This window comes from Chinchilla lanigera, unplaced genomic scaffold (assembly GCF_000276665.1).
Source record: "Chinchilla lanigera isolate Chin_1 unplaced genomic scaffold, ChiLan1.0 scaffold00088, whole genome shotgun sequence".
NCBI lineage: Eukaryota > Metazoa > Chordata > Mammalia > Rodentia > Chinchillidae > Chinchilla > Chinchilla lanigera.
The window spans coordinates 4067609-4095020 of record NW_004955489.1 but is presented as its reverse complement, the minus strand read 5'-3'; the positions used below and the strand labels follow the sequence as shown (position 1 = coordinate 4095020).

Here is a 27412-nt window from a genome sequence, read left to right as displayed (position 1 = left end):
AGAAAGGATGCCATACTGAACCATTTGATAAAGATCTTGGAGATTCTAAAAGCAGGGGAAGAAATGGTTGGGGTGATCCAACAAAGACCAGAACAGGCAAACTGTTGCCTTTTTCCAAGCAAGCAGATAAACCAAGATGCAACTCCTGGTCATGGGGAACTCAACTATGCAACTCCTTGGGCAGCCTTGGTCATGGGCACTCAACCCACAGGAGAGTCCGGGAAGTGCAGGCTTCCGAAGCCTCACCCCTGTGTCAGCCCCGTCTTTAAGGTGCCCAGACTCTGCAGGGCTAGTGTGAAGAGGAGCCTTTGCCTCACTCTTCCCAGCATGGCTCTTCCCTTTCATGCAGCAGAGCCCTTGTTTCTGATAATGCTGTTTGCAGCAAAAGGATAAATGTTTTGATTCCTAATCGAGATGTTTACTCAGAAAACCTGCCAGGTCCTAAGCCCCAGAGAATACCGGGTCCGCTTGTCGCCTTGTGGCTGTGGTTGCGTGGGAGATGGAAGAAAACACAATTGCTACTCCTACACACAGGCACAGCCAAGGTTGCCACCAGCAAGGCCTTCAGCATGCTTGCCCTGCAGTGCCGATAAAAAACAAACCCTGGGGAGGTGATGGGGTAGAAAGAAGGGGAGGTGCCCACCTGCCTTTCCTGCTGATGCTTCTAGATGCTGCACAGATGCCTCTATGAAAACCAGGGACCTGACCCTCCTGTCTGGAGGATGGAGTCTGAGCCAGGGGGCCATCTGTGGGGACATGGAGGCCCTGGGGTGGGGAGTCAGCTAGATTGTGGGTGGAGTACAGCAGAGTGGGGCAAGAACTAGGCAAGCAGACCTGAGTCCTCACTGTGAACCTCTTCCAAGTGGCTGCTCTGGATTTGGGGGAAAGCTAGTATCTGGAGAAATGGAGGTCCAGGCAGTATGAAGGGTGGGAGTGAAGATGGGGGTCATTTGCAAGGCGGGGAATGGCGAGGCTGGAGATGAGGGGCGGTCCAGGCTGCGCTCACCCTCTTTGCATTCCAGAGCCACGCGTGACTCCAAGTTGTCCATCTGCATCTGGAGCCGCTTGAGTGTGAGGTCGTTTTCCCGAGACTTGCGCTTGTAGGCGATGAGGACGATGATGACGATGATGAGCAGGAGGCTGCCGCCGGCCGCGATGCTGACAATGGCTGGCAGGGTCAGCAAGCTGTCTGAGAGGACACTCACCGAGCCAGGAGAGAACACCATCCCGCCCACGTGAACCTGTGCACGGTACACACACAGATGCACACGATGCACATGGGTGTAGAGCCCTGGCATGCCATCACATCCTTACAGTCTGAGCAGGGACACGACACAGCACCACTGCACAGTGCAGACTTGGATATGAAGCGATTTCCCACCCTGGTGTCTGCCCTCCTTCTCGTGCATGTGCGACTGCCACCAATCTTAACGCAGGATGCAGAGATGAGGAGATACCAGGGCGTGAGTCGGGCAGTGAGGTGGAAGGAAGAGCCTTCATGACAGATCACATGTGCACAGTGGGGAGGGGAGGGAGAAATGGAGGGGCTCACTCACCATGACCTTGTGCTGCCCCGTGAGGTTGGGAGGTTCACAGAGCAGCTGCGTCTCGGACACAGTGACCGTGCAGGGCGTCTCTCCAATCAGCACCGTGTAGTTGAGTTTGGCCCCTCCGGAGGCAGGAGGGCAGAGGTTTTTGCCCTGTAGAGATCAGCAGTCTCAACAGGAAGAACTGACACGGGCACACAGACATTAACCGCTTACTCAAAAGAGATGAAGGAGGAAGAGGAAGGGTGGCCAGGCAAAAACCAATACATGACCCCAGGGTGAGGTCTTTGGAGGGGGGCACAGAACAGCCACCACATAGAGAGAAAGCGAGGACACAAAGAGGAGATACTGAGACTGGAGAAGACAGGGGAAGAAGCAGGGGAAACAAGACACTTAACAAGGAAGTTAGGACAAGGATAGATGGGGTTGAGGTGAAAGAGTAGGGCAATGACACTCTCGGGCAGACAGCACCAGAAGACTGTGGCCTCCTGAGGTCACCTGGCACAGAAGTGGCTCGTAAGAGGAAACGCTACTCCCAAGGCCCGTCTGAACCTATGGTTCCCATAGTTTGTTCTTCTGAGAACAAACAGGAAGAATGGAAAGTGTCACTGAGAATGGAGCTAGGGGGTGCAGGGCTCAGTTAGTATCTGTTAACAGCCTCCCCCTACAGGGAGATGGTGCCCTGGGGTCCGTGTGTGCAGACGGGCACAGCAGAGGGCAGCCAGGCAGGACAGTGGGCAGCTCTCTCACATCATGGCCCTTACCTTCAGAATGATGGGCGACCCCGGCTTCTGATCCAAGACGCCCGTGGGGCTGAGCAGTTCGAAGGTCGGGTTGGGGTAGTAGGTGAACTTGGTGTCGTTGTAAATCAGCAAGGACTGGACGTTGTTAAAGACAAACCCGAACTCATCAGGCCGCTCCACGGTGTCCAGGCCAGGGCGATAATCGGTGGTCAGAGAGGGTGCCAAGCAGGTGAGGGTGGTTGCATTCACAACTTTGCACACCTAGGGGCCCAGAGCACAGAATTTGAATGCCAAGCTCCTAGGGGACAGAGGTAGTGGCCCAATGCCCACCTCTGCCGTTTGGCCAGTCACCACTGGTGGCTTGCTCCTCTTCATTACATGGCAGGTCCTTAAGGAAAAGAGCAGTGGCTTTTTTTTTTTTTTTGCACAGGTTGGGGGAATGCTTTTGACCTCATTCATTCACACACCCATCGACACTGAGTGCCTACTTCGTGCCAGGCACAGAGTAGGACTTGGGGTTGTTGAGGGAAATAGTCACAAGTTCAAGGGGCAGATGGGTGATTGAAGGAGTATTACCAAACAGATCCGTCGACCATGAGATATATGAATGGATGGGAAACATGCCCTGGTGAGAAGGACTCTGGGAGTGTGTATGAGTGTGCTGAACTGGAGCAGGAAGAAAGGAACACCTTATAATGTGAAGAATGAGTAGCCTAAGAGGGAGTGGGAGGAGCAAGTTCCAGCTGGGGGAGCACAGAGCATGTGGTGGGGGAGGAGAGAGAAAGAGAGGGAGAGAGAAGGATACAGTGTAGGTGAACACTGCCCTGTGTGTATTATGTGCTTGATATGCTTGCAAAATAACCTGATGGCTAAACAGGATCTTGCAACTCTTTGCATGTTTAACTCACGGCTTGCTCTCTTTTCTAACCACGCACCCTAACCCTGCACTAGGGTAGGAGGTTGGAATTGACACTGAGCTTAGCATGTCCTTTGCTCTTGTAGATTCTGGCCTGCCATTTAAACTCCTAGCGGGGTAGCCCCTGCCAAGCACAGTCTGAGCCATTTTCTCCTTCTGGTTACTTCCGGGGCTGCCGGTGGTGGCAGACGGACTGAAGAAACCACAGAAGGACCCGGCCTCCTGCCCCCTCTCCTCCTGGCTCCTGCTCACACAGCTTGGTTCAGCTCTGGGAGCCGGGCATCCTGGAGCAGCCAAGGGCATCTCTGAGAACTCAGATCACCCAAGTACAGGCTGTCCTGGCAGGGTGAATGCGTGTGTCTGGCCAATGTACACATACTCCGGCTTCACGTTCACAAACACGACCATGTGTGCCACTGTGACAAAGCTGACACTTACATACAGACTGTGTCTAGAGATGACATCAGAGCTTCAAGTTCAAGTCTTTCCCGCCCTTTCCTGAGAGAGCTCGGGAGTTTAAACAAAACGACCCACTGTGGCTTCATGATGCAGAAGAGGTCAATACCTGCTCCCCCCTCTTTCACCCACACAGTAGCAGCCCCCTGCTGACTTATTTTCCCCTTCTTATTGCAGCTGGGGACACTGAGGCATGGGAAGAGCAAGAAGTGCAGTTCCACCTGGGAGTGGGATCTGCAGATAGGACACCCGTCTCGGGGTGCCTCTCAGGCCTCCTGCCCAATTCTTCCTCCCACTCCTGCAGTTTCCCTAAAGTAGGCTGCTCTATGAATAAGCAAATCAGCTCCAAACAAGAGGCCTCTGTGTGTTTCCTGCCCTGTGCTGCTTCGGCACTTTGTCTGCCAAACATTCCTCTGGGTTTTGTGGCTTTGCTCGGCCCTCCTCACCACCCACTGGGTTACTCTGAAACCAAAAGCGAGGAGGAGGAGTGGCCCAGGTGGGCTGAGGATGAGGAGGGTCCAGTGGACCCACCTTCCTTCAACAAAGCACAGGGCTGAAGTCATAAGCACGGGCCAGGCTGAGGGGCACTGCCTGGCCACACGTCTTTCCTGAGAGCAGCTCACCGCAGAAGCTGAGGGACGCTGGTCCTCCAAAAAGTGGACCTACATCTTGACTCCTCAAAACATGGCCATGGTTGAGTGGGGCTGGGAGCAGTGCTAGGGTATTCCTGCCTGGGCCGCTGCTGAGTCCTCGCGAGGGGAGAGAGGACTCGGGACCTTACACCAAGACTTCTCTATGTGAGGTTTCGGCCAGTCCTCTCTTCTAAGGGTTTTGAGGACAAAGCCTGTAGCTGTTGGGAGTTGCCCTTCTGGGTCACACACTCACTTTCCAAACTGCTCTGTGGTGCTTTCGTGTAGTTCATTTTCTGTCTATTAGTGTTTGACCCCCGGGGCCCTGCTGGCTGGGGAGAGCATATCCTCACAGGGCTGGCTCATTCTTACAGGTAGCAAAGGGCTGGCCTTGTGGGGTGTGCCCAGCATATGCAAACCAACCACCCAGCACCTCCGCACCTGTTGTATATTCCCACTCACTGCCCATTGCCTTAATCACCCCAGGACTGCTACCAGACACCGAGGGACAGCGCTCACAGAGTCCACTAAAATTGCTCGAGCCAGCCAATCCTAAACCTGCTGGCCCCACTGCGCCTGCTGCTTCCTGTTGACACCACAGTAGAGGCTTTGGCCACATTTTCCTTCCCTCTCTGCCTCCTGGCTGCCCACTGCTCCTCCAGTCACCCCATGGAATACATGGTTCCTTCTCTTGGAGTCTAGCCTGTGAGGATCAACACCATACTCTGGCCTTGCCAAGTCTGAATAAAATAAGAACACTTGTATTTAAAAGCACGCACAGGGCCAGGCAGATGGCTCAGGGGTGCAGTGCCTGCTTGGCAAGTGCAAGGTCCTGAGTTCAATTCCCAGTACCCCCCAAAAAAATGCACATACTTTTCTTGGGTAGTGTATCATTTCCGGGTGTGAGCTCACTGAACCCACACCTGACCTCACATCTGCCGAGGCCCCAGCATTTGGTGATGTGCCCCCTCCAGGAGCGCCTGGGTACCAAGGGAAGTGGTCAGGGCACAGGTTCTCTTCCCACAGGTCAGGCTGTGCCCTGAGCAGAAGAGGCATGTGCTCACCTCACCTGCAGCACTCACCTCACCTGCAGACCATGGCGGGAACTGCAGTGTGGCACAGGTGGCCCCAAGCCTCTGTCATGGTACAAATGCCAGCCCCACCCAGTACTTCCAGCGGCCTAGTTATGAAAAGTATGGGTGCCTGGGATCAAACATGGCCCTGCTACCAGTCACCATTACCATTAGGGGCCAGCCATTTAGCCATTCAGGCCTCAGTTTCCCCAGCTATGCAATGAGTGGACCCCTGAGACCTTTCTGGGTCTGACTTCCTAGCACATTATCTCATTTTGTGCATGCCAGTGTTTCCTGCCGGGCTTTGGCACCCTGAAGAAACAGCAGGGATAAGAAGAGAGACAATACCACTGTCCACATCGCCAACTTTGCCTCACCAATCCCCTGAAGGTCAGAACATTCATAGTAGTGATTCCCATGAAAAACAGTAATTGCCAAAATAGCATCTTCTGGGCTAAATTAAGGATATCATAATGGTTCAGAAAATACTGGCTGCAAAGAGTGAGATGGAGCCATTAGAACAAACTGAAAACTACACAAAACACAGCAGAGATTCTGCTCTTGACTAAGAGGACTTCTTTACCACCACAAAAATCCATAGTGGAAAAAAATTAAATGACACGGTTCTGCAAAGGGAAATAAAGGAAAATGCTCAACTTGGCCATCTCAGCAATTAGTGCCCAGCCAGTGTCAGAATCACCTGCACTCAGTGACTAATATTACCAGGTGCCAGCCAAGCCCCTTGCATGTTTCAGGCTGTGAGGCAGGTCTTATCATGGTCATATTTACAGTGGAGGAGTGTAGGTTAAATGTCCTAGAGAGGTTAAATGTCCTGCTTCCAGTCGAGAATTTCTCCCACTCCACACTCCTCATCGGACCTCAAAGTACGCATGTTATAAATAGGGCCCTTCTGGTACCGTATCAGCTCAAAAGCCACTACTTTTCTACACTCTCTCTCTCACTTTCTGACCAGAAAGTATACAGTAATTATAACAGTCATTATAAGGCTCAAGTATTCAGCACCATGATTCTAGCCTCAGAGTCTTGGGCCAGCTTCCCCTTCCAGCATCCAGGGGTTCCTGCACCTGACCTACAGTTCCTGGTGCAGCAGAACACGCACAGGGATGGGTTACTCACATTGACAGATTCTTTGCCATTAAACTTGACTCGGATCCGTGGCTCTTGAATGACATCCAGGTTGAAGCCTGTGATGGTCAAGGGTGTATGTCCACTGGGAATAAGCAGAGGCTGGGTTAGGTAAAACCCCCAAACCTGGCGTGGTGAGCCTCACTCCCTGGGATTCCTCTGCTGAGCCAGATGTCAGCTGCAGGGATGGTGACCCGTGAGACAGGAGCTTCACACCAGCCTCTGCCTTACCTGGTGATACTCCACTCGGGCTCAACGCGCTGGACCCGAGGGTCATCTATGTACTCAAACTGCAGGCTGTTATCCACATGGGCTCTGTCCACGCTCACTGAGACAGGCACTGGGCCCAGCCCATTGGATGATGGGGGAGAGACACACACGATTTCGTTCATTGACCTCCTGAGGGAAGACAGCACGAGGTTGAGAAGAAAGGTGTATCTCCTGGTTTGGAAAGGGGCTCCTATCGGTCCAGGGGTACATTGCAGGAAGTGACCTGCTATTCTTTCTTTTTTTTTTATTAGTATATGTTCAGGATATCTAATAAAGACATTGGCCCACGGGGACTGGCACACACACATTGCAGCTTGCTCCTTTTTACTTCCCCTTCCTCCCGCCTCCCCCACCCTACATACTCTTCCCATCTGCTCAGAGTTTATCCCCTTATTTGTGGCCTGCTGCTCTTTTCTGCTCTGTGTTGTCCATGGCCATTGGTGCCCTGATCCTGGTTGGATTAGGGAGCAAGCACACTGGGGAAGTGGGTGGAAAATATGGGGCAAGCACAGGGCTCCACGAGCTATGGGGAGCCTTGCTTTTTGGATTTTTCTAGACTATGACTAACTAATACTTAGTCTGGTCAGGTTAAGAACCTCATATATTTAGTGATAAGCACCCAGTGCCTGCTTTTTTTGTAGCATTTATGTGCAAGACAGAGATTACCAGGTAGACAGCCCTGGGCACACTGGATTCCCAGCCATGGATCTTCACAATTCTCTCTGGAGTCTCTGCATTCCCAGGGCTCATGGGAGCAGCTGACAATTGGGGCTTTCAGTTCTTTATGCATAGGAGATGCCCTGAGCATAGGTTTGTGTGCTTATAAAACCTAACCACCAAGCCTTTACGTCTCTGTGCACCAGAGCGGGAACTCAATCCATGTTTAGAGGACATGGATTTTTCACAATTAGTGAGGACTATGGAGGACTCCTGGCTTGGAGGACATGGATTTTTCACAATTGGTGGAGGACCATGGAGGACTCCTGGTTGCCTTCTTCACCTGGTAGTCTCATGGCCCTCTCTTCCAATGACCTTGAGAGGTGACTAGCTCCCAGTTTATACAGGATATAAGCTGACCAGTGAATGGTGTACATTTCCCACAATGGCTGGAATAGCAATCTGGCCCAAGTAGCAAATAACACAGAGGTCGGGTCTACCTGTGAACATGTGCAGGAACACATGTGCACATGTCCCAGATACACAGGCTTCTAGATGGCCTTCAAGTTCATCTCACCCATAGAACTCGCAGGTCTGGTTGCCCAGGTACACCGCCACGCTGCTTCCAGCACCGAGGTAATGGCCTGTGATGGTCACCATGGTACCGCCCGACTCTGGCCCTCGGATGGGGTTGAGCGACAGCACTGAAGGATTCTTTGGAAAGAAGCAGAGACATGCTCACAGTTTAGGCTCTAGGCTAGGCCTCAGTGGGGAGGAGGGACTACCTCACTGTGGGAGGGGAGGTGCTTCTGCCCTGTGTAGTCCTAAATGCTCTCTGCTTCCTGCTGGAGAGTCAGTCCAGGGAAAGCAGAGGGCAGAGCACAGGAATTAATGAACTCCCTGGGGAGTCTCATGCTCATAACACTAAAGGGAAAGTGGAGTGACACTGACTAATCTATCAATTAGTTTACAAATTGAGAACAATTTGAAAATGCTTCTCTATCTAAAGCTTGTCTTGATTTTTGGCACAAAATCTATAGGGCTGAAGAAAGCATCCCTGCCTAGATTGGGCCACGGAGAAACTGTGTCCTCCATAAATGGCCCGAGTGCATGTCCTTTGTTCTTCCCCGAGCAGGCGAGGGGCTGAGTGCTGAGCTGCTAGTACAGTAAGCATTCAACATGGCTTCAATGCCCCTTGCTAGGCAGATGGCGCACTGCTGGCTGGAACTTTTTAGTGGATGTGCTAGGTTGTAACATTCAGCCTAAAGCTCAAACAAATGTCTCGCTTAGAATTTGCCAGGCAGCTGTCCCAAGTCACAAAGGGACTGCTTCTGCCTAGAGGGCAGTGAAGGGCACAGTGCATTTAACTGAGCCACGACACAGGTATGAATTCTAGACTGCATTGCCCCTCACTACTGTGGACATGGATTTGGTTCCTCAGCAGGTGAGGCAGGTGGGCAGGATTATCCCTAAAACCCCTCCCAGCTCTGACATCTACAGCTTACAGGATGGTCCCTATCTGACCATCCTGTGTTTGGGGAGGAGATGCAGAATGTTGGTTCCAGACAGGTCCTGGTACCCTCCAATCTGAGCAAGAAAAAGGCAAGGTAAAGACAGAAATGCCAAGACGAGAAGACAAGATCCACAAAACCTAAAATAAGCGATACAATGCTTTAGAGAAAAGAGAATTCTGTGGCTTAATGATTTTTCAAAACTCTTAGCAAGGCTGGTTTGACCCCATCCACTAGTGTTAACCCTTTTTAATGAACTACTCGATATGGCAATGTAGGGAAGTGTTAGGCCACAGATCTCAGGGCCCCAGAAGGAAGTTATTGATTCAGAACAAATTTAGCAACTGCAGACTCCAGGGCCTCAGAAGCGAGTTATTGATTCGGTGTGAATTTAGCACCAACCTTGCCGAAAACTTCTGCGATGCTACTACTTGTTGCTTGAGCATGACGAGGTGTTCTTAGATGTGAATGTGCATGTGTGTGTATGTACCTGTGCTGACACACACAGTGTCTGGCTCACACCCCCTGTCCTGGTCCTGGGTACAGAGGCACTGTCCTTGTTCGGTTTCAAGGACTCCTCTGAGCCCCCACTCAAAATATCCTTGGCAGAAAACAGAACGTGTGGATAATTCTAGACCTGTTAAACTTGGTCCCTCCAGCCAATCAAACTCAGTGGAAGAACGATAGCCTCTTTAATAAATGGTGCTGGAAAAACTGGCTTGCTACCTGCCAAAGACTGAAAATAGACCCAAGTCTATCATCATGCACCAAACTCAAGTCAAAATGGTTCACAGATCTCAATATTAAAACAGAAACATTAAATCTATTGGAAGAGAAAGTAGGTAAAAACCTTGAAGACATAGGGGTAGGCAGAGAGTTCATGAACAAAAACCAAAATGTGCAGGAAATACTTCAAAGAATCAACAACTGGGATCTCATCTTATTGAAAAGTTGTTACATATCAAAAGAAATCACCAACAGAGTGAAAAGAAAACCCACAAACTTGGAAAAAATTTTAAAATTTAAAAAAAAAAACACTGAAATTCCACCTTACCCCAGTAAGAATGGCTAGCATTAAGAAATCAAGCAATAACAAATGCTGGCGAGGTTGTGGAGAAATAGGAACCCTTCTCCACTGCTGGTGGGAATGCAGACTGGTGAAACCACTGTGGAGATCAGTTTGGAGATTCTTCTGAAAACTAGGTCTAGAGGTCCCATTCAACCCAGCTATCTCCCTGCTGGGTATTTTCCCAGAAGATCTAAAAACATCATATCACAGTGATGTATGTACACCTATGTTCATAGCAGCACAATTTGTAATTGCTAAAATGTGGAAGCAACCCAAATGTCCATCCACCGAGGATTGGATAAGAAAATTGTGGTACTTTTATGTAATGGAATATTACTCAGCTGTAAAGAAAGATGAACTCGAGGCTTTTATAGGCAAATGGTCACAACTAGAGACCATACTCATAAGTGAAATAAATCAAACATACATGTGCAAGCACTGCATTGTTTCACTAGTGTAAAACTTGAAAGAGTTAATTTAAACTTGGAGGTATGATAGACACTGTGAAATGATAGGAAACTGCTCAAGAGTAAAGGGCAACTGGGATGTGGGAAAAGAGAAGGGAAAGAATGAGAAATTTTGTTTGTATGTATATACAGGATAGTTAACATGGTTGTTCTTCTGTCTTCTATTTCTATGCTGAAAGAAACTGTCAATGAGTCTGGTAGATCAGTATTGCATTTCTATACCTGTTTTCATGAGAAGCCACTTTGAAGATATCAATATGTAATACAACAACCGTATTGTCTGTACTGTTCTTTTGCTATGTTGTAAAATGTTGTCTGTCTGTTAATGTTTTCCTCCTTTTATTTTTAAAATAATAATAAAAAAAAACTTGGTCCCTCTGATCATGTGTCCCCATTAGTCTGGAGTAGACTAAGGTAATCACACTGGAGGGACAAAAGGCAGCCCCCGTCCACCACTGTCTCGAATATACTTTTGAAGAAAGGCTGCATTTTGCTTTGTTGAGAACTCTGGCTTGGAGTCCTCTGGGACTCTGGATTCCAACCCACCCCAGGAAGACAGGATTGTCAGCAGTGAGGCCCCATGCTCCCTTTCTGGGGCTCCTCCATGGATGGTAGGAAGCCAGGTGGTGCCTGGCTTGGAGAGCGTGGAAGAGGCACGCACCCTGCTGGGCACCGGCTGTGGCCCAGACCCAGCACTCACCACAAAGGTGTACTGCTGGTGGGACTTGGTCATGAACTCCGGCTTGCACTCCCCGATGCAGAGGCGCACGGGCCCAGAGGTGGTCCCCACCAGCGCGTGGCCCATTTCGCAGACGATCCTGAGGAGAGAGCAGACCTTCCAATAAGAGGCGTGTCCAGAGCTGCCATCCCTGCCCTGCTTGCTCACTAGTCACAGTGAACATCTCAGCACAGTCTGACAGGAGTGCTGGTGCAGACCAGGAGCCAGCTTGGCCACTCATGAAGCTGTGTGACCTGGATAAAGTGCTTTCCCTTACTGGGCTTGAGCCTCATCTATACTGCGGGAGGTCGGGTTGGATCATACTTAACGCCTCTGATCATCTCTATGCCTCTGCTGCACCATGTTGCCTAATTCTGTGGCTGATCTTGTGGTCTTCAGTGTCTAGTCTTGGGTAGGTTCCCAGTATTTGAAGCATAAACTAAATGTTCAACAGAGGGAGGCAGGAGCTGCAATTTAACCAGTGTTCTCTCCTAACCTTCCTAAAAGGGCAGTGAGGGCCTAAGTGCCAAGCTGATTCAGTTGTAAATGTTTTCCTGCAGTGAGTTTTAAGAAATGGATAATCTGTTGAGATAGTGAGAGCAGGAAAGCCAGCACTCCCAGGAGAATTGGGGGAGTGCAGGCCTGGGCTTTGGGTGGACAGAGGGAGGGAGGCGGAGGATTTCATTAGGCTGCGGTGGACACTGGGCTCCCACTCAATCATGGCTGAGCACATGAGCTTGGGAGACGAGAGGGTGACTGACGCTGGGTTGAAGTCATGTCTCGAGCTCACAGGCAGCCGCAGGGAGGTATGCACATTCTCCCTGGAACAGTGCCCAGATCTATACCTCTGGGTGTGTCTTCCCTGATGCTTGAGATGAGTGACACAAGCACATTTAGTCACTGCTTGCTCTAGACACGGCAGCTGCTTGGAAAGGTGGGGACTGAGGGAATCAGGTTCTTTCTGGGACCATCTACCTGGAACTGCAGGGCCTGAGGAGAGTCCTGCCAGGCTCAGGGCAAGGGAGGCTGGGAATGCAGGGCAGGAAGGTTTGGAGGGCAGGAAGGGTTCTCCTTGCCACCCCATCCTGTTTAAGAGTTCTGAGCTCTCTGGTGGCCCTGGTAGGTTTGCTTAGTGGGAGTCAGAAAAACAGACCCCCCTCTCTGCTAATCCCCGGCATTATCCTGGCATGGTGGGAAAGATCCGTGTTTAACCGAGCGATGCTATCTCAACAGCTTCTCTAGGAAGGAAGGTAACTAAACAGAGATTTCATTTCGATGTAATAAAATTTGCATTAAACAAATATGCTGTGTGCTCACACACACGGCACGCTGCTGGTCTCCATCTCCTTCATAACAGTTAATCCCAAATAAGTACTTTCACTCCTGGCGAATATTTACTTAACATGCAATAACTGTCTTATTACGTTTAGCACATTAGATGCCACAAGAAAGTACTGGATGTGATGGAAGAGTATTCTCTTTTCCTTTTCTCTATGAATAAATAAATTAATTATGAACAGGCACAAACACGAGAGTGATGATCAATTAGTATTTGACATGTAACCATCTCCTTGAGCCTCATTAGTGGAGCACTGGAGAAGCTAAATCTAAGGTATGATGTGTGGTTTTCACGCTGCTGCTACCTGCTTGGAGTAGCAGCCCTCATCCTGTCTCCTGGGTGCCAGCACCTGCTCTGATCTGGGGTCCCTGTCATTCTCCTTTACCCTTAAGGAGCTCCTAAGGGAAGTTGATTGTTCACTGTGAGAGAGGAGGAAGGAGATGAGTCTTCCCTCATTCTGACTAGGCTGCGCTGCCAGGGGACACTGCGGAGCGACCCTCCAGAAGCAAGAGGGAGAGATCCTTGCTGATGAGAATTCAGGGAGAGAGGAACTATGAAAACACACAAAAGTCTGGGCAACCCTGAAAGGTCTCCAAGCTGTCAGGAAAGGAGAGCTCTCAGCAGCCCCCTGAGGGGGTGAAGGGGGGTTGGGCCTCTTGGCAAAGTGTCTTTCTGAAGGCACTTTCTTGCTCAGGGTTCAGGTTCCAAAAGATAAGCTCTAGGGGTCAAATGCCTGGGAGAGGAGCAACGAGGAGATAGAGGCCACTTGAGTGGCCCTGGCTGGGTGGGCTGAGGCAGGGCCAGGAGCTGGGCTGCAAGGAGCCTACGAGCTGCCCACGGTGCCCTCCTAGTGACAGCCACTGCACCCTTTTCTCATCCGGGGCTGAGGGAGGGAGGGTGTGCTCAGTTCTGGCTGCCGAGAATTCTAAGTGCAGGTCTAAGCACTGACCACAGTCCTGGAAACCAAGCAGCTGTGCCTCACTGTTCTTCCCGCTGCTCCTGGGAGCTACAGGGAAGAGTGCAGAGGCCCAGCCTGGGTTTGCTGTGGGAACTTCTTTCCTGTGCTCAGGGAAAAGGCAGATAAAGGAAGTTGCAAGGGAAAAGAAGGGCTGTGGAGAGGACTGAGCATCACGGCCCAGCTCATGGTGAACCTTCATAATGCCTGGAGCCACAAGGAGACAGGAAGGAGGCCTTCCACCAGACAGGGGCTCATGCCACCCTCAGGCTCTGCTACTGAGTGGGTCTAGCTTGACCCCATGGCTCATGCGTTTGTCTACTCCACACCACACTGGACTTAACAGGACACTCCAGATGTCCTTTGGAAGGGGATGGAACCAACATGGCGGCAATAGTAGAGGTGAGGATGCTGGCAGAGGGTGGTGGGGAGGATGTAGCTGGCTTCCTATGGCCCTGGGAGCTACCCCATAGTGCACACCACCCTCTCCTCCAGGCCTCATTAGCTGGGCCCTGTGGTTTGATTTCAGGGGGCCTCCTGCCTTTTCTGTCTCCTCCCAGTGGCTCCGGGACCCTTATATGTTATTAGGAGGCAAGAGCTAGAGAGGCCTATTTTTTCTCTGTAAAATGAGGGGATGGACAAAGCACCTGGCCAGCTCTGACATTGAACATTGGCCTCCTATTTGACAGGGGTCTTCTGGAGACATATTGGTGCCCCCAGGAGGCTTTCTAAGGAGGAGCTGCAAATGACACTGTTTCAGCATCTTAAGGGCCATGGATGTGATCGTAGAGAAGATCTATTCTTACATACTTGTTTTCCAGATGAGACCTCTGAGGATCCTGGAGCATAGTGATTTGCTCAGAGTCACCTAGCTCACCAACAGCTTGACCTCTAGTCTCCTGGACCAGCCCATTGCCCTTGTCCCTACCACACCATCTCGTGCAGACTTGCAGAAAGGATGTCTTGCTTCGTGTCATGGGAAACACACAGACCTAACATCCATCTGGCTATGTCTGAGGTCACAGGAATAGTAGGGGAGAGGTAGGGGGTCTGAGGACATGCGCTGGGGGTGCCTCATACAGAGCCCCTGTCTCAGGAGGGCTGAGCACAGCTTTAACCTGCATCCCATGGCCCAGAGATCATCCTGTTCCTCAATCACAAGGCCCTCCGCAGACCCGTGGGGTGCTGATTACAGGACTAAGCGGGGCCCTTTAACCAACATTAGCCTAATTGCCGAGTGATAGATGGTGCGGCACAAGCATATGGTGAATCATTACTGTGCCTGCTAATCCTGCCCGCGCCCGGGACTCTGCACTGAGCCCGTTTAGCCAAATTCATCTCTTGCAGACATCTGTAACGATGGTGCCTGCTGCTCACTGCCCAGGATGGAGGCTTTAATGATGTTAACAAACTCTAAAACCTCGAGAGTCGTAATGAGCCTGGCACGGCTGGAAACCAGGGCTGCATCCAATAAGGCTCGGGGTGTGTTGCTGTCTCCTGTCTGCCATGGGCCCGAGGAGGGGATGCTCATGGCTTTGTAGGGTCACCACCGGCCTCGGCAAGGGCCTAGGGTGACCATTCTCCAGCTCTTGAGCATCCCCTCTCCTGGCATTTCTATGCACTTTCTTCCTGTGACTTGAGGTGAGTGGAGCACATTTGACTTTGTAAACAGAACTCAAACCCCTTCCATTTGTCTAGCACATTCACTTGATAGGCGTCAGAGAGACTGAACAGCTTGCTAAGGTCTCAGAGCTGACCAGTAGATTAGTCAGGGCTACAGCACGGCTCAGCTCCAAACCTCATGAGACTCAGGTCCAGCTGCCCAGAAATGTGCACTTTTCAGCTCAAAGTGTGACCCCTCCCTCCTCTCAGAACAAGTTGGAGAATAGCCTGTATCCAGAGGCCCTAGGCGGGTCCTGCAGGCCAGCGTGGACTTGGGCTCAGTATGACTGAGCGCCTAGTGCAATCTAGCCCAGCATTGGGTTGGTACAGTCTGTCTGGCTGGCTGCTGCCACCTCTGTAGGCCAGGCTGCTCTTGCCCTGGCAGCTTTCCCTTCTGCTCCTGGCTCTGAACACTTCTTACATCATTTCCCTCCCCACTCCTGTGTGTTTCCCAGCCAGCCTTTCCTCCGGGACTTGCTCTTTGCAGGGATGAGGTTGTTAGTGAAGGATCGGCACTGCAGGATGGGGAGGATCGGGTCAACTCTTTTTCCTTCCTGTCTGTAGTCTCAGCTTTTCAAGCTTAGGAACCCAGCCCTTCTGCTCTGACCCTTCTTGGGCCACACTGGAATCTCGGCTGTTGAGCCCCAAAGCCACATGCGGATAAGTCACGGAACATTCAGGCCTCTCCTGTGCAGGACAGTTGCACCCTGGCTTTGTGGAAGACAAGAGTCCTGGACAAAGGGTCAGGAGACTTGTGATCCAGTTCTGCCTCGGCATGAACTGTGCAAGTCATTTCACCTCCCTGAGTCCTTTGCTCTCTCCTGTTTGCAAAAGTGACAGTAACAGTAATTTACCTGTCAGACCACTAACCAATTAAAAATGGGGTAGTAGATGAGAAAGCGTCCTGTTAACTAAAAAGTGCTGATGAAAGATAAAGTGATGTGAACTTTATGGTTGCTGTGGAAGGCTGGCTCTTGGGAGGTCAGGCGCAGGGGCTGAAGCTGCAGAGCAGCGGAAGTAGCGGGAAGTCCCTATCCCGAAGTCAAGCTGTCGGTCTTGCTCTTTCTACCACATGCAGGGTGAGCTGTCTTCTCATACAGTAGGGGTGGTTTGACCCAAATGCACATGACAAGTCGTGCAGAATGAGCTGGCAGTGTCTTCCGTTTCTCCTTTAGAAGGAAGCATCCTTCCTTCTACCCTCCTGCTCCAGCTTTGTGCCCACCTCCTGCCCAGCAACTCACAGTGCTTGCTGCTGCCAAATGAACACCCTAAATTGGAACATATGTCACTCCCAGAGCCCCGCTCGCCTGTCCGCCACTACGTGCCTATTTTCTAATTTCCAGCTGACATTTCCCTTAGTGAAATAAATGAATTTGCTCCGGCGGAGGCCCTGCTCGGATTAAGCTGCTGTCAGAACCCCATGCACTAAACAAATTGTTGCCCGCAGCCCACCGTGCAGGATGCATTCCAATGGGGGCTGGCAAGAGGGGCCCAGGAGGCCTGGGAGGAGCCTGAGCTTATCAGGACAGTGGCTTAGTCACACCATTGGGCAGAAGATGGAATGAGGGGCCCTGGTGCCAGAGGAAGCAGGAAACAGGGAATCGAACAGAACAGGATGCGCTGAGGTGGAGCTGGGGTAGGTGTGCACTTGGGAGGCTCCTGGGGCGAGTTCCATGGGGGAGCAGGTGACCGGAGGCAAATCCTGGATACACTGCAGAGAGGAAGAGGGGATAATCTTCCTTTGGCACCCCTCTGCTCCCGTGGGAAAAGGACTGGCAGGGGACTCACTGCTCAGCGATGATGTACTCCCCTGGGAGGGGCGCACAGGGCACCCCAGCCACCTGCACATGGTGCGCGATCTCAGAGAAGTCCAGGCCCAGGTTCACGCCGTGGATGGTCACTCGAGTTCCTCCCTCAGGTGGTCCAGACACCGTCAAAATCTGCAGGAGGGAAGTGGAATTAGCCAATCCAGTCAAGCCATGCATGGAGCAGGAGGTAGGCCTGGGTTTAAGGACCTTGACAGATGCTGGGAACCTGGGTGAAGTGCGTGTGTATCTTTTACACTCCTTAGCTTATCTAGGCTCCTAAGGTCATCTTCTATTTTAATGTGACTTACTTGTTTAAGCCATTCATTCATCATTCATAAATATTTAGAAAAACTTACCAGAAATCATTCTGGACCTCAGGCAGAAAATCATTGCTTGAGAACCCTCTAATTCTCTAGTTGCCTGATTGCAATCAAGTCACATAATCTCTCCACACTGCAGTTCTTAGTGGTGAAGAGAGTATTAAGTCTACCAACCTGGCAGGGGCTTGGGAATCCCAAAGAGAAGGTGTGCTTGGAGCATTTTTGCAAGCCAGAGGGCTTTATATTGGTGACAGTGTTATTACTGCCACTCTGGTGTGCTGGACCCTGTGTGTGGGCGGTACAGTGATGAATACACAGCAGGTTTGCCCTCAAGAAACTTGCAGTCAGGGCAGCTCAAATAACAAAGGTTCATAAATAACTCAGATCCAGGGTCTAGGGTGATAAGAGAGAGAGGAAAAGCCCTGCAAGTTTGGAGTGGGATGGAATTAGGTGTGGCTGCAGGGCGATGATGTGTTTGCCTTTATTCTGAAAAAAAATATACTGTGACACATGCTAGGACCAAAAAGAAATGACTTTAGGATTTTCCCAATCTTTTCTGACTTCTTGTTAGTAAGGATCATTTATTTATTCATTTAAAAAATCAGCCACCAAATGCTGACTATCTCATTTTGCTTTGACCCAACAGCAAACAGGATGGAAGAATCGGCTTCTCCCAAGGTAGAAACTTCTGTCTGGGAACACATTACGTTCTTGGAAAAATGCATTTCTTCAGGATTCAACAAATTTCAGTGAATTAATCCATACGTTGTGGTCTATGGTCAGCCAAAGTAGCAAAAACTCAGCGGTGGACGCAATCTTAGCAGAAGAACATAGACTTTCAGAACTGGAAAGACTTCAGATCATAGGGTGTCTTATGCTAACAGCCTCAGCTTATAAGGAGAAGAATGAGAACTAGGAGTGAGGGATGGACCCATGGCTTCAAGCAGCTACTGGAAAAATGCCCAGCACTCTTCTCAGTGCAGCATAAGAAAGGCAGATGGAAGAGGGAGGGACAGGGGGAAGGGGACTTGATGGAGACCAACAGTCCCTTAGGGTCCCTAGGTGGTGCCTCTGGGTAGAGCTGCAGCCCCGCGTCCTTTCCATGCTGCCTTAGGGGGATGATAGGTGAGTACAGGTGGAAATGCTTCTCCTGCCTCCCAGAGGGGTGCTCTTTCCTTCCTGTGATGTGCATGTCAAGTTCTGCTACCAATCAAGCCCTGTCTTCTTCAGGGGTCTTGGACAGTGCTCCTGCCTCCCTCCTGGCATGTGGATCCTTTACTGGGGCTCATTCAGTCAGGTCACCTTGTCTGTGGTTCTGATTCCCTTTTCTGGGACGAAAATATCCCACCTTATGAATGAAACTAAACAAGACGCATGGAGTGAATCAAGGAGGCACAGGCAGGGGACTCAGATGACTCTCTGTGGGGGTGGGGCAAGGACAGTGTGGGGAGGAAAGAGCTGGCCGGAGGGACCGGAAGCTCCAGGAGACTCTAAAAATACCCAACAATAACACATTCTGGCCATTCCTCTCTCCCCTGGCACAGTTCCTGCAAGCCTTGGGCTCCAATGTGTGGGAGGTGGACACTTGTCAGTAAGATACAGGGAAGGGCTCTCGCCCTGCCACCCAGGAGGGCAGCAGCAGAGCCTTTGTGCCTGGCTCTCTTCGACTGACTGACTGACGGGACTGAGCTCCCGGGGCTCCCCACTCCCTCCTCCAGCCACCTGGATGCCCTGAACTCCTCTGCCCGAAGGAGGTGATGAAACTGTGGTGATTGGCTCCCCGGGCCTTCCCCCACTTTTATTTTTAAAAATACGTCTTTTGCTCACTGTAGTTAATTACAACCTTTCAGAAAAACTGAAATGAAATCTTTCTGGAAAGCCTAAAAATATTTCCACCTTGCAGGTAGTGTGTGGCAGAGACAGTGTGGAGACTCTGTGGAATGGGCAGGGCCCACAGGCTCGCTCCTTGCTGCTGCTAAGTCACGGCAAGTGCTGCCTCCACCTCCAGCATTCGAGGGTCCTGTCAGCCCTGTGGGCATGCTGGGGTGCTGAGTGGTCAGGCTGCTGACACAGTCTGCCAGGAGCCTAAGCTGGCCGGCAGTATTTAGAGAAAGAGCACTCCTCCCTCTAAAATTGTTTGCGAGTGTTAGAACCCTGACATGAGGACACATGTCACAGAGATTGGTAGGTCCAGAAAACAGCTCAGTCTAGGTGAATCGGGGTCCTCTAGGGTCTCTAAACCAGGTTTGATGCCTGTGGAAGGTTGGTCTTCAAGGGTGGTTTCTTTCCAGGTGATGCCTTTTGCTGTCACCACCTTGCATAGGTAGCAAGAGAGTTTAGGCTGGGGCACAACTGAGCCACTGTCCTGTTTGCAGCGTACAAGGGATGTGTGGTTTATACTTCTTTTCTTAGAGAAAACCTGATGTGTGAAAGTCTGGATCTCAAAATCAGAGATGAGGCGGGGATTATTTGATTTGTAAGAGGACTCCTCAGACCTCCATTACTGATGACTTCCACATCTATATTGCTGGCTCAGCCCTCTCTCCCGAGCTTTGTAGCCATATATCCAGTTGGTACTGGACATCCGCACTTCCCCACTCACGTCCCTCAAGCACCTCAAATTTCTCCGTGTCTAAAAATGAACTCTTGATTTTTCTTCTTCCCACCCAAGCCCAGTTATCCTCTCTGATGCTCTTTCAAGGTTAATGGAATCACTGTACACCCAGTTGAGAATCTTGTACATATCCTTGCCTACCATGTATCATTAATGTGGTCACCAGGCCCCATCGGTTCTCACTCCCATGTGCCTGGAATCTGTGTGCCAGAGCAGGGGTTAAGCAAAACCCCATCTTCTCCTTCTAACTGCAAGAATTTCTATGTTTCTCCATACAAATCTGCCTCCTGCCCAGCTGCCAGGGGAAGCATGCACTTGACCAAGTTACTAAGCATTTGTTCTGAAAACCCTCAATGGCTGTGACCATTACCAAGGCAAAGTCCCTAATTCCTGGCCTGGCTTTTGTGGTCCTTAACGTTGTAGTTTCCTTCACTTCCTCAGCCACACCTTTCACTGTATAACATGTCCTCTAGGTCTACCACACACAAGAGGTTCCTGTATATAAAATGAACTTTAAAAGTCACTGTGCCTTCGAACACGCTTGCTCTTCCCCAGCTCAAAAGTCAAAGAGGCCAAGATGGAGGTCTGTGTTTGGAGCACCAGGAAATGGAGGAAGTCACCCGGAAGACAGCACCTGCCCCTAATGCCTAGCAGAGCTGGGCCTGAGTAGAGGCCTGGGATGGTTATGTGGCAGCTCGCTGTGGCAAAGGCCTGGCCTCTTGCTCCTTCATTTTTCCTCAGGGCCAAGTATGTGGAGGGAAGGCTACCAAGGGGTGGCTCAGTGGGGACAGGTTTCTTCTCCAGAGAAAGAATGCACAGAACTCCACAGGGCACCCCTTCAGACTTGCCAGCTTTAGGGTCCCCAGCCCCCTTCCCCTACAAGACTGAACCTAGAGTTTTCTCTTAAAAGCAGCATTGGTTTGCAGGGCATCCAGGGCTGCATTCTGCAATAGGAACAAGTCTGGCCTTTCTAAAAGGGCTATAAAGAGGCACATGGGCTGAGTCCCCACCTGTGGCAACAGAAGTCCAGGAAAGGCCTACTAGATCTGAGTGGAGCTGGTGGGGCTGCAGGGTTGGGGAGAGCTGTGGGCCAGAGGGCAGGGTGGAGTTATAAATTGTCTGCTGATGGCTGAAGATCCATTACAGGTGGCCAGCACCGCAGGCAGGGACACACATCCTGGCTTGGGGTTTCAGGTGGCCTTTATGCTGTGGGTTGCTCCAGGGCAGGGTAGGGAAGGGAGACTTCTGATGCTCAGGCAGCTCTGTAGCAGGAAGTGAACAAGTAACCTCTAGAGTTGAGTAGACCTGAATCTGAACAGCAGTTGTGATGCTAAAGAGCTAGGTGACCTTGATCTAATGTCCTCATCTGAAAGCAGATGAGACTGCTACCTCCCAAGGATGACGTGAGGATTAAGTGAGATCACATTTGGGAATTCCCTAGTATGTTGGTGCAGATACTTAGCATACTGCCTGGCATACAGATGGTTATCATAGATATTCCCAGTTCTCTGTTACTGGGAAACACTGTCTCAACCAGATTCTAGAACAGACTGCATTCTCCAATGACCTCTGGAAGAATGGAAGTGTGTGCTGCTGGGGAGTGATAAAGGTCTCAATAACTGCTGATCCCCTTCCCTGTGCTTCCCCACACCCACAGCTTCCTAGGTGACAAAAACACCCAAGAAGGGGTGGTTGTGTTGGTGGGGGAGCCTGGAGAAGTTGGGAACTCTCCTACCAATGCAGCCAGAGAACACATGGGCCAGGGTGCTAAGGACAGATACGGAGTGACCCGGGCAGGGACACTGGGGAACAGCTGGGAAGTAGCCTGCAGTCTGCGCTTGGGCAGGAGCAGGTGGGCTTTGGTGGGTTCCAGGCTCCACACAGCAGCACAGTCTGGACTTGGCATCACCCCTTTACCACCTTGAATTTGAGAGGACACTGGCCCTGTGCAAAACAGTCTTTATTCTTTCTTCCCTTTCTTCTATTTCTTCTTTCCTCAGCTAGTAGCTATCTGGGAGTGGGGGCAGTGTTTGACAAATAATTCAAGCACTTCCTCCAAGAGAAGTAATTTTGAATGAGATACTCTTATAAACAAATGATTTGACAGCTTGGTGTGTGTGTGTGTGTGTGTGTTTGTGTGTGTGTGGTGCATTGGGGAGAACTGGGGAAGAAGAGGAAAAAAAGGAAGATCTGAAGATATTGACTGATTTCAGCCTCATGCTTTTTAACACAGCTTATAATGTGGACTGGAAATCGATCTAAATTCCCCCTCATGGACTGTAGAAGTGGGGACTGGAAGTAGAGGGCTGGGGAAAGCTCAGAAACAGCAACTGTGAGAGTCGGGGTGAACTTCTATTCCTCCACCACCCACCCTTTGCACTGGAGGCTCCCCAGATTCCAGCTCAGCTCTCCAGCGGTTTACAAGGCTGACCTGGGAGAGCTCAGAGGCTCCTAGAGCTCTAGCATGTGACATTCATTTGCATTTGACACGGTGTGGTCTCTGCTGGGAGGCACAGCCCACTGAGGAGTGCCTGTCCATCATGTCCAGCTTTGCTTAAAAGATGTCTCATCTGTGAAACCTTCCCTGACTCCTCAGGGGCATTTGGCAGCCCCTTCTCCTACCCCCTGCTAGCCTTTTGAACACCTGCAAGACGATCACCACACTGCACTGTTCACTGCTCAGTCCCTGGACAAGACAGTAGCTAGCGCTCCTGGGACAGGGCCAGTCTCACTCTTCTCATCAAGCAGATACTTAGCGTGCTGCCTGGCATAGAGATAGTTACAATAGATACTCCCAGTTCTCTGTTACTGGGAAACCTGGTCTCAACCGGATTCTAGAACAGACTGCGTCCTCTAATGACCCCTGGAAGAATGAAGTGTGTGCTGCTGGGGAGTGATAAAGCATTTTAATATCAGAATCATTAAGAAGTTCTTCCTGCAATCTCCCTGGCTTTCCTTTAAGCTAGTTTCGGGTTTGATCCCTCGCCGAATGGAGGACTGAGCAGCTGCCTCCTCACCAAGTATCTTCCGGACACTGAAGAAGGCAGTGAAGTCACCCTGGCCTTAGGTTCTGCAGTTCTGTTGGCCTCTGCTCTGCAGACACTCTCCTCTCAGCCTTGCAATCATTCTGGATACTTCTGTCTGGACAGGGGGACTTCCCTACAGCCTCCCTCTATGGTGACCACCCCAGGCTGTGGCTGGAGCATTGGTAAACACGCAGGGAGGACGCCTGTGAGGTTGGTTTTCCTGGGCCTATGGCAACCAGGCTGGCCCTGGGCAAAGTCCAGTGGTAAGAGAAAACCTTAGTTATCTTTGCAGGTTTTGTTTTTTTCCCTAGGTTTCTTCCTCCTTTTAGGCACATTTCACTCTGCTGTTCTCCCCTTAAAGAAACCTGTATTTGCACCTTAATGGGGCTTTATGTTGTGCCACTACCTTGCTTTAAGGGCATTGGCACTTGGAGGAGTGTGGAGCCAAGCTTGTTATGGTTTGCAGGATTCAGAAGGAAGGTGCAGGAAACACTTTAGGGCTCCGTCTAGCACAGTAAATCCCACCTGAGAAGCAACTCCTGCCCGCACATGAATGGCTAGGCCAGGTCTTGGCCATGCACTTGTTCACCTCATCTTAGGACAGCAGGACGTGGGAGAAGGCTGGTGTACCTTGGCTCCTGCACCTGGCTGAGGCCTAGGAAGCTTCCCATCCTGTGCTGAGATCTTTGCAAAGCTTCCAGGAGCCTCTGGGTGGCAGGGTTTGCTCTCCACCTGCACAGCCCCCATCTTAATGGCAGCAGGGCCTAGGAGAGTCCTGGCGTGCTCCGCTGGGGCACCCTGGCTGGATCCATATTCCTGCCAGACTCTGTCATGTTTGTTTTTCTCTGTGGGTGCCCTGTCCTGGAAAGCAGCCGCCAGGATGCTGCGTCTGCCCTCATTCTTGCAGCCACTAATTGAACAGTTCAGTGGGAACTGTGCCACAGAGCCGCCCAAGGGCGAGAGCAGATGCAGCCGATTAATTACAGCTGGGGAGATCCGAAGAGCTGCGCGGGGGGCAGGGCGGAAGGCACGGGACAGCCCGGGGCTTGGGCGCCTGCAGAGAAAGTCTCAGGCTGGCTGCATGCCGGGGATAACATTCCTGCAGTCAGGCTCAGGACCTGGGCAGAGCCTGGGGAGGAGTGTCTGCTTCAGAGGAACTTCATGGGAACTTCAGAAAGCTGTGCTCCCATCCTAGAGCTGCTGTGTTCCTCTGGTTATGTCTCTTGGCTGATAGGGTTGGTGGGAGAGGAGGATAGAAGCAAGGGAGTATTTCTGGGTTATTTTTGAAGAGTGTTCTGGTAATGATGCCTACAATTTTTAAAAATTTATTAGGTGCTCATTAATGAGTCAGAACTCATACCAGGGGTGTTTGGATTGTATCCTACTGAGGGCTCAGAACAAGTTATGAAAATAGTACTATCATTATTCCCACTTTTCAGGTAGGGAATAACAGCGTCCCCGGAGGTTAAGGAAACTGCTGAAGGTTACACTGAGGAGCAGAACACAGCCAGCTCTATTCAACCTGTGCTTTTAACCTACATATTGCATTGCCAGGCTGGCCATCCTCTTGCTCCTAGAAGAGAGCCCTAGGTCGCCAGCCAGGAGCACTCACACCAGCCTGCTTCTTGGCTTCCTCTGCCCTATTTTCCGGTCCCCTTTGCTTAGTCCAGGCCACACTCTACTGCTTTACGAGGAGCTGGATTGGCCTTGCTGTTGCCGTCACCATCCCTGCTCTCTGCACCTCTCTGGGCTTCCTGCTCCTCCTTGTTCCTCTGACTGTCCACACGCCCCACCTGGCCTTGGTCCCTGGTTCCCTCTCCCTGTCCATTTCCAGCTTCCTTCGTGATGCTGGAGTAGAGACTACCAGCCTTCTTCCATCTTTGCAGCAGGCTTGGGAGGAGCTCAGGGCCAGCTTTTCTCTCTCTGACTCTATGGACTGAGGATTCTATTTGTCTCCATGAGCTCAGGAAAGAGGGTGAGGGTAGTATATAGGCTGAATGTGCGGGCTCCAGAGTCAAGTCACTGAGTCCGTCCTGGCTCTAAAATGTATTAGCAAGATGACTTTAAGAAAGTGATTGCATCTCTCAGCACCTCAGCTTCCCCATCTGTCAAGTGTGGCTAAGGAGAGCAATTTCTCAAAGTTGTGAGGTCTAGCTAAGGTGATGTGAGTGAGGTGCTTAGTGCAGTTCTATGGATAAGACTGCATCTGTGAATACTCACTATTATTTTTATCATGATCATTTCACAATTAAGAAATCTAGAGATCTGGGAGGAAGCCAGGCTAACTGAGGTCAAGAGGGAAAACAAGGTCAACAAATGGCTTTGTTACAACAAGCATCCCACGTGGGGATGCAGGCAAGTGCAGACAACCTCGCTTGTGACCGTGGCCTATTCCACTGTGGCCTGGGCAGCCCTCCCAGTGTCTCCTGTGGGCTGACCGCCCCCTCTGCTGGGCTCATGAGAAGAGAAGGGACAGCCTGATGTTGGAACCTTCTGGCACTGTGCTGGAAGGTGTCACAGGGAAGCTGCTCCTGGACTACCTTGGGTCCTATGTCCCTAGCTCATGGCCACTCTCCATATTAGTGCTCCTGTGTCTGACACTGGGGCTTCAGGGTTGGCCAGTGAAGACATGTCTCTGTGTCGCCAGCTCATCCTCTCCTTCCTGGGTCACTTGCTCCCTTCCAGTTGCTCATTGTTCTCCTGACTTCAGAGGTCAGCAATGCTGACAGGAGGCCTTTGAGTTTCCATCCCATCCCGGCCCCTGGAGACACCTGGATGGTAGATCCAAGACAGCACAGTGTCACACCTTCTTCACCTTTGTGTGTGTGTGTATGTGTGTGTGTGTGCGTGTGTGTGAATGTGTGAGTGAGTGCACTCTCTTTTGGGTAGGCTGATGAGCTGGGCAGGAATCTACGGCTTTGGAGGCACTAGCTCTCCTGCCCGGCATGATTCCTCGCTGGCTCTGTCTTAGCTGATAGTACATTCAGAAGCTAATTGTTATCTCAGCAGAGTAACTCCATTATTCATTCTGACACCTTCCCCGTTAGCTGTTTGTTGCAGTGATGTTATATTAATGAGGCCTGCAAATAAATGAACGGGAGATCAGAGTGCCGGCTTGTTTCTCCGGAAAGCTGGCTGACTTCTTCTATCTTATTTATTTATTTTTTTGGTTGGGAACATTGCAGTGCATTGCTCTGGCCTCGAGCAGTGGCTTTTGGCCTTTCTTGCAGACATGCGGTGCAACCGTGCAAATAAATTCTTGTAAATGTCCCAGCTTTCCAAATAGTTTCACAAATGCATTTGCAATCCAGAGGAAAACATCTTCTTCTAGATTATTTGGGCACGTGGACAGCAGGAGGCAGCTGGAGCGATGGATCATCTCAAACTATTGGAGTATGGAAAATGACTTAGGCTTGGTTTTGAAGACCAGTGTACACTGTTTTCTACAATTGATTTTCTTTCCCAGATACATGTATCTAAGATAATGTTAGATCATGTTAAAAAGAATTTATATTTCCTAACCATGGACTGGTGAGGTCTGGGAAGTTACAGCAGTTGAAAAATTCATCAAGTAAAACTTAGACAGTGGTCAGTGGAGAGACGGCTGTAAACCCAGTGCCCCTGCTTAGCATTAGTACCCCCTTGTTGGGCAATGTGGTTGGTGGCTTCAGGAGCACACAGGAATGTTCTTTCAGATCTTAAGTGTGGTGGCTTCCTGGCCCCTAGCTGAGGCAGCAGCTCTGGGACTGGCCCCCTGCCTCTCTAGCCCGCTGTGCCTTCACTTTGCTCCCCCTGTAGGTGAGGCTCACCTGGGCCCTATCCTCTGGGCTCTACTGTCAGGCAGACACGCTTGAGAGGTCAGACCCCAGCCTGAGGAATCCACCTTCACTTAACCTTCACTGCTTTCATTGGCAAAAGCCAAACATAGAGTGCCAGCGTCTCTACACCGAGTGTGGCAGGTTCAGGCAAGACCTGGGGTAGGAGTGAAAGAAACACCTGAGCCCAAAGGCGACTGTGATTATCCTAAGTTCCAAAGTACCCTCAAACTTCCTCATGGTTCTCCCCATCACAGGGATCAGTGTGGGCCAAGTTATGCTGAGGGAGACAGGTAAAAAGGCTATATTCACAAGATATCCAGTTTGTGGGGCGTCTCTTGGTATTTTCCAAGAGGATTCTGGCCCTGGACACCTTGGGCATACTTGGGGTGGGGTGAGGTGGGGGAATGTTGACCCCTCTGTTCCTCTGATTGAGAGAGGCAACCCCATGGCTACCTTCGCAAGCCAGAGGTGCTGGTTTTCAACCCCTGTTCAGCCACTAACCAGATGTGTGGCTTTGTGACAATGATTTACTTCCCCAAGTACTGTTTCCCCAACTTTTTACATAATTATAGCCACCTTAAAGCTCTTTTATTTAAGGAGCAAGTATGCAAACTGCCCAGAGTCTGGCACTCAGTAGAGGCTTGTTAGAGAAAAGCTATTATTTTTTT

At 50.7% G+C, this 27412-nt stretch overlaps 1 protein-coding gene across 1 annotated transcript in view; it reads right to left on the bottom strand.

Annotated features, from left to right (window-relative positions):
- The window catches only part of Plxna2 (plexin A2), a gene marked incomplete in the record, with an annotated part of 202644 nt that overhangs the window by 21760 nt on the left and 153472 nt on the right, over positions 1-27412 (bottom strand). The window contains 8 exon segments of the mRNA XM_005404545.2: positions 1007-1241; positions 1557-1700; positions 2312-2551; positions 6502-6595; positions 6742-6909; positions 8015-8151; positions 11185-11302; positions 16947-17098. Coding sequence (XP_005404602.1) covers positions 1007-1241; positions 1557-1700; positions 2312-2551; positions 6502-6595; positions 6742-6909; positions 8015-8151; positions 11185-11302; positions 16947-17098 — 1288 coding nt within the window.